At 47.8% G+C, this 7,708-nt stretch overlaps 1 protein-coding gene across 1 annotated transcript in view; it reads right to left on the reverse strand.

Annotated features, from left to right (window-relative positions):
* LOC126413205 (pleckstrin homology domain-containing family A member 7-like) overlaps positions 1 to 7,449 on the reverse strand; it is a 224,192-nt gene extending 216,743 nt beyond the window's left edge. The window contains exon 1 of the mRNA XM_050083102.1: positions 7,351 to 7,449. Coding sequence (XP_049939059.1) covers positions 7,351 to 7,408 — 58 coding nt within the window. The 5' untranslated portion in view covers positions 7,409 to 7,449. The remainder of the gene's footprint in view (positions 1 to 7,350) is intronic.
* Between the last annotated feature and the right edge of the window lie 259 nt (positions 7,450 to 7,708).

The raw sequence follows: 7,708 nt of genomic DNA on the forward strand, positions 1-7,708 counted from the left end.
AACTGAGGCTATCAGCTTCCCTCTACAATAGCCTCCTCGACTACTGCAGATGCAGAGTGGCGGAATGGAGGGCTGGTACGCGGAAGATTGTCAAGAGAATAACGATGGGATGTCCACAGGGCTCGATCTGCGGACCAGTATTCTGGGATATCGCAATCGAGCCCTTGCTGAACACGCTGGACTGTGACGATAGGGGTGTGGTGACTTACGCAGATGACCTGCTCATAGTGGTGTCAGCAAACTCGAGAGCAGCACTAGAGACAAAAGGCACCCAACTGCTTCAGGAAATTAACAATTGGTGCAAAGAAAATAAATTAAAAATCGGTCCCAACAAAACTGCATATTTACTGCTCAGAGGGACACTACAGAGGAATCCAGTTCTAAAATTAGACAATACAAGCATACAGAGGAAGCAAGCCACAGGTTATCTAGGACTGCATCTTGACGAAAAACGGACTTTAAACTATCATATCAAATTGGCAATTGACAAAGCCTCCAAAATTATGCACAAACTAGCGAGACTCAACACAATAGAAATTACCTATTAAGACGATAAGGAAATATCACATTGCGATATTTGAATCCATCGCATGCTTCGCTGCAAGTGCTCGGGCTCACAGACTGAACATACAGACTAACAAGACAATTGCAAGACGAGGTCAACGTAGTGTACTTCTGAGAATGAGCGGAGCTTTCAACACCACGTCACTAGAGGCACTTTCTGTTATGATGGGGTCCTGCCCTATAGACATAACAATACGGTGTAGAGCTGCACTGAACTGGCTTAAGGGGGACAGGCTTGATAAGGTCACCGAAATGAACAAAACAGAAATGAAACAATGGCGGATTCAAACATGGCAGAGAGGGTGGGACGCATCCGACAAGGGTCACCGAGTACACTCTTTCTTTCCTGACGTACGCGAAAGACAACTGAAACATGTCGACCCAGGCAGGGGGATGGCCCATTTCCTGACAGGCCACGGGCCGTATCCGGTACATTTAAACCGCATGGGACTAAAGATGAAATATGCGTTTGCGGAGGAACTGGGACACCAGAACATGTAACACTGCTACGCAACACGCTAGCAAAAGAGAGACCTTTACAGAACGACAGTGACATAACCAGAATAATACATAATCCCAATGATTGGAAGACAATAAATAGCGTAGCCGATATTGTTCGGATACACTGCATGAAGAATACAAGCGCCATAACCCATATGGAAGGAGGCGTAGACAAGCACAAGCAACACAACAAACCACATGGGAGGACACAAGCACGGCCACAGATTCCGAAACCGAGGAAGGAACCAACACATTAAGTGAACATGACGCAGAAGGGATCAACACGTAAGGGACACAAATCAACAATGCATGACACTGTATGCCACAACACAGTCACAAACAATACAACAGGCAGTGACAATCATAAAACACACACCGACACCACGTACTAAGACTAGTAATAACGTAACGTCGCTTGGGAGGAGAAGGAATGCAACTGTACCCTCTCGTACACGGAAGACACGATTGGGATGCGTCCGAACGATAACGGCAACGTGGGCTGGAGCACCGTCATGTAGCAACCACATAACCCTTCCAATCATCAATGGCACTTTTTCTAGCGGGGAAGATCACCCGCATGAAACGTCGACAGTTCCGGCCAGTTAGGCGACGTGGAAGGAAGACTGGTCCAAAATACGGTCGCCAATCATCCAGGCCCATACATTTCGGCTGCACCAATCCTGATGATTCGCTGCCACCATATCATGGGGGTTTTGCGTACCATCCCCCAGATGACTGTTATGAAAGTAGAAGATAACACTACTAAAGGTGGCCTCATCTGTGAATAGCATGGATGACACGAGTCCCGGAATCGTGGTTGCCTGATGAAGAAACCACTGACGAAACTGCTCCCGATGTGGGAAGTTTGTCTCTAGTAAGGCCCGCACACGCTGTAAGTGATGAGGGTAGCAACAACTGTTATGGAGAATTTTCCACACGGTACTCTGGCTTACCATGTTACTGGCGGGCCAACTGCCTGGTAATGGCACGGCGGTCGCCTTCCACAGTGTTAATCGCATTTTCCTCCAAGTCTGGTGTCCGATCATTTCGGGTGCGCGCTTCATGATTTACTGTTTACTGAAATGACCCTGTCTCAGGCAAACGGCGAAACACTGTTGCAAACATTGAGTGCTGTGGTTGCTGTCGGCGGGAATATGTCTCCTGGCACAACCTTGCTACCCGTCACCCGTTGCCATTTGCCTTTCCGTAAGTTAAGACCATGTCGGTAAGCTCTCCATTCGAATACGAAACCGCTGTGTACAACGCTGTATCAAACCCGCTACAAGGTGAGACCGCAAGAGAAGTGAATCGGACACAGCATTACCAATTACTATGGCTGGAGAGGGCGCTACGGCATGACGTATGAGGAATACTACTAGCCTCCTGGAGAAAACCAGGCAAACTGTGGCTGCATGGTACAGTCCGTATTAGACCGCAGTCTCTGTTACGAAGTATGATTGAATAAATGGTCTCTAGCACGTAAATCATGCATTTCAGGACGTAAGATCATTAGACCTTTTCTGATCCGTATCCTCTCGTCGACCAGTCCCTAGAGTTTGTACACGGTGGAAAAATCATCCTGTACAATGTGTTGCTAATGGATAAGGTGAGAAGTGAGGTGGTACCGAGGAGCATGGGAGAGTAGACACATCTACTGAGTGTAATAGAGAGAAGGGATGAGTAGCACATAAAACAGCATTACTCCTGAGTACCTCCGGGGTTCCAGAAGATGACTGCACGAAAGCTATGAGGCACACAAAAGCTACACACGTGTCAGTAGATAGAGCATCTTCCCAAGTTCTTACCTTACATTACAGGCGCTCAATATGAGCTTCGTTTGTGATGCGACAAACATCAGAAAGTGTATGCATTTCACTGATGATGTGCGGAAGTCGTCTGGGGATGGTTCGAATGGCTTCAAGCACTATGGAAGTTAACATCTGAGGTCATCAGTCCCCTAGACTTAGAACGACTTAAACCTAACTAACCTAAGGACATCACACACATCCATGCCCGAGGCAGGGTTCGAACCAGCGACCGTAGCAGCAGCGCGGTTGCGGACTGAAGCGATTAGAGCCACTCGGCCACAGCGGCCGGCCGTCCGGTGATGCGCAGCGACAGTAGGACGGTTTGGAAATCTGCTCATTGGGTTGTCTATCTGCAGGTAGCAACTAACTCAATGTGACAATATATGGAGCGATGATTTGTGTACATGCTCAGACACGGCTATACCCTAATGATGGGCTCTACAATTACGCCACAGAATGCATTATGAATCGAAAGATGGAGAGATGTTCTGTGCACGGATATACCAGTCGTTATTCTTTTGTACGTTCTGGAGTTTCGAGATAGTCGTCTTCTGAAACCTCGGTATTATATGGGGCAGTGAAATGAAAAATGATACAGATGAAAAAAATATAAAGAAACTGTTATTATTTCAAAAGTAATCGCCATAACTGTTAACACATTTGTGCCACTGTGAGACAAGAGGGTCAGTGCCTTCCTGGCGAGCACTTCTTCGTTGAAGCAAATCGACTGTCACGAACGTCTTTCTTTAGGGCTCCAAAAAATATGGAAATGGCACGAGGAGAGATCGGGACTGTATGGAGGACTATGGAGAATGTGCAAAGGTTTCCCAGCGACATTTCTGCAGCGTGAAAGGATTCACAAGTTGCCAAAGTTCCTTGGACTACGCTGCAGAAGTTTCGCTGCGAAGCCCGTACACATGCTCCACACAGTCCCAATCTTTCTCCATGCGATTTCCACGCCTTTGGAGCCCTGACGAAAGAGATTCGTGGTCGCCGATTTGCTTCGGACGAACAGGTGCACCCCTGCATACAGTCGCGGTTGCCTAGGCAAGCGGAAACATTTTTCCATGAAGGCATTGACCGTCTCGTCTGACAGTGCCATAAATACGAGGGCAGTTCAATAAGTAATGCAACACATTTTTTTTCTGAAACAGGGGTTGTTTTATTCAGCATTGAAATACACCAGGTTATTCCCCAATCTTTTAGCTACACAACACTATTTTTCAACGTAATCTCCATTCAATGCTATGGCCTTACGCCACCTTGAAATGAGGGCCTGTATGCCTGCACGGTACCATTCCACTGGTCGATGTCGGAGCCAACGTCGTACTGCATCAATAACTTCCTCATCATCCGCGTAGTGCCTCCCATGGATTGCGTCCTTCATTGGGCCAAACATATGGAAATCTGACGGTGCGAGATCGGGGCTGTAGGGTGCATGAGGAAGAACAGTCCACTGAAGTTTTTTGAGCTCCTCTCGGGTGCGAAGACTTGTGTGAGGTCTTGCGTTGTCATGAAGAAGGAGAAGTTCGTTCAGATTTTTGTGCCTACGAACACGCTGAAGTCGTTTCTTCAATTTCTGTAGAGTAGCACAATACACTTCAGAGTTGATCGTTTGACCATGGGGAAGGACATCGAACAGAATAACCCCTTCAGCGTCCCAGAAAACTGTAACCATGACTTTACCGGCTGAGGGTATGGCTTTAAACTTTTTCTTGGTAGGGGAGTGGGTGTGGCGCCACTCCATTGATCGCCGTTTTGTTTCAGGTTCGAAGTGATGAACCCATGTTTCAACGCCTGTAACAATCTTCGACAAGAAATTGTCACCCTCAGCCACATGACGAGCAAGCAATTCCGCACAGATGGTTCTCCTTTGCTCTTTATGGTGTTCGGTTAGACAACGAGGGACCCAGCGGGAACAAACCTTTGAATATCCGAACTGGTGAACAATTGTGACAGCACTACCAACAGAGATGTCAAGTTGAGCACTGAGTTGTTTGATGGTGATCCGTCGATCATCTCGAACGAGTGTGTTCGCACGCTCCGCCATTGCAGGAGTCACAGCTGTGCACGGCCGGCCCGCACGCGGGAGATCAGACAGTCTTGCTTGACCTTGCGGCGATGATGACACACGCTTTGCCCAACGACTCACCGTGCTTTTGTCCACTGCCAGGTAACCGTAGACATTCTGCAAGCGCCTATGAATATCTGAGATGCCCTGGTTTTCCGCCAAAAGAAACTCGATCACTGCCCGTTGTTTGCAACGCACATCCGTTACAGACGCCATTTTAACTGCTTCTTACAGCGCTGCCACCTGTCGGAAGTCAATGAAACTATACGAGACGAAGCGGGGATGTTTGAAAATATTCCACAAGAAATTTCCGGTTTTTTCAACCAAAATTGGCCGAGAAAAAAAATGTGTTGCATTACTTATTGAACTGCCCTCGTATATTACCAGTTATGGCGATTACGTTTGAGATAATACATTTTACTTACTTTATTCCGTCTGTCTCGTTTGGATTTCACTGGCACTTATTCTTACGAGCATCCCCGCAAATTAAGAAAGGAGGAGCTTATAAAAATTTTCTTATGAGTATGTGGAATGGAAGAGGAGCCGAGACAGACGGAGGTTTTACGAGGGTCGTTCAATAAGTAATGCCCCAATTTTTTTAAAAATATGGATTAATATGCATAGACATACGTGCTGCTTCACATTTCTTTCGTTGTGTGTGCCGGTGAAGTTTCGAACCGTTCTGGCAGACGGCAGCGCTGTAGTACAGGGTCAAAACGGCGTCTACATACGACTCACTTTACAAGCAGCGTGGCTGTTATTGATTTCTTGTGCGCAGAAAAAGAAACCGTGGTGACCATCCACAAACTTTTGTGTGCAGTGTATGGCGACGCTGCAGTTGATAGGATTACAGTTGGGTAGCGGGTAAAGAAAGTTGCAGCCTCAGGAAATGCAGAAACAGAGCTCCATGATCAGCCACGCTCGGGACGTCCTGTCACAGCCACTGCTCCAGACATACTAAATCGTGCGGATGCCATTATTCGTGCCGACCGGCGCATCACAACTCGACAATTGGCTATACAGTTATCGGTCAGCATTGGAAGTGCGTCTGCAATGATCCAGACTCTCGGATATTCAAAGAGGTGCTCACGATGGGTTCCACGAATGCTCACAGTGGACCATAAGATTCAAATACCTGGCTTTCTCAGACACACTTTGAAGAGGACGAGAGTGTCAGTCATGCAGTGAAAACATGGCTATTCCTACAAAAATATGGTCAAATGTGTGTGAAATCTTATGGGACTTAGCTGCTAAGGTCATCATTCCCTAAGCTACTTAACCTAAATTATCCTAAGGACAAACACACACATCCATGCCCGAGGGAGGACTCGAACCTCCGCCGGGAGCAGCCGCACAGTCGATATTCCTACAGGACAAGAGCTTTTACCAGCAGGGAATAGATGCTTTTCCACGTTGGTGTACGGCCATAGAACGTGATGGAGACTACTCAGAAATACAGGAAAAGGAAGAGCAGTTGAACGGAATGGACAGTGTCTTGAAAGGAGGATATAAGATGAACATCAACAAAAGCAAAACGAGGGTAATGGAATGTAGTCGAATTAAGTCCGGTGATGCTGAGGGAATTAGATTAGGAAATGAGACACTAGAAGTAGTAAAGGAGTTTTGCTATTTGGGGAGCAAAATAACTGATGATTGTCGAAGTAGAGAGGATATAAAATGTAGACTGGCAATGGCAAGGAAATCGTTTCTGAAGAAGAGAAATTTGTTAACGTCGAGTATAGATTTAAGTGTCAGGAAGTCGTTTCTGTATTTGTATGGAGTGTTGCCATGTATGCAAGTGAAACATGGATAGGAAGAGAATAGAAGCTTTCGAAATGTGGTGCTACAGAAGAATGCTGAAGATTAGATGGCTAGATCACATAACTAATGAGGAGGTATTGAATAGAGTTGGGGAGAAGAGGAATTTGCGGTACAACTTGACAAGAAGAAGGGACCGGTTGGTTGGACATATTCTGAGGCATGAAGGGATCACAAATTTAGCATTGGAGGGCAGCGTGGATGGTAAAAATCGTAGAGGGAGACCAAGAGATGAATACACTAAGCAGATTCAGAAGGATGTAGGTTGCAGTAGGTACTGGGAGATGAAGGAGCTTGCACAGGATAGAGTAGCATGGAGAGCTGCATCAAACCAGTCTCAGGACTGAAGACCACAACAACAACAACAAGATGTTGATGTATATTGTCACCAAATTCTGACTCTTAACAATAAATATGTTCTGAGAAAAAAAAATGTGGGTCATTATTTATTGAACGACCCTCGCAGGTAATGGACGATGTGCCAGACGGCAGCACATGCAGCAGCTTTAGGGAGGTAACGATGGACCGCGTGATGCGGGGGGCATAAGGACGTGGTGACACAGTGGAGCAGAGTGGAGCGCTACTCACCCTTGTAGTAGAAGAGGCAGTACTCAGCGAGCACGAACCAGCGGCGCCGCCACAGCATCAGGCCCTCCGAGCCCTGCTTGTGCAGCCAGCCCTGCAGGGCCACCGGCGCCGACGCGGGCCGCTTGACGGCGGGCGAGCGCAGCTGCTGGCCGCCGCCGCCCCCGCCGCCCCCGCTGCCGCCACCCGCGCGCCGCGCCGGCCCGCCCCCGCCGCCGGCCTGCAACACACGGCAGCAGAGCGCCGTCACCACAGCGTCACGCCGCCTGCTGGTCGCTCTTACCGGCTCAGCAGCTCGCTTCCGCACCTGACCGGCTCATACCATAAATTAATGTTGGGTTTTTCTGCCTGTGTGCGAAGG

Source organism: Schistocerca serialis, chromosome 7 (assembly GCF_023864345.2).
Source record: "Schistocerca serialis cubense isolate TAMUIC-IGC-003099 chromosome 7, iqSchSeri2.2, whole genome shotgun sequence".
Classification (NCBI taxonomy): domain Eukaryota; kingdom Metazoa; phylum Arthropoda; class Insecta; order Orthoptera; family Acrididae; genus Schistocerca; species Schistocerca serialis.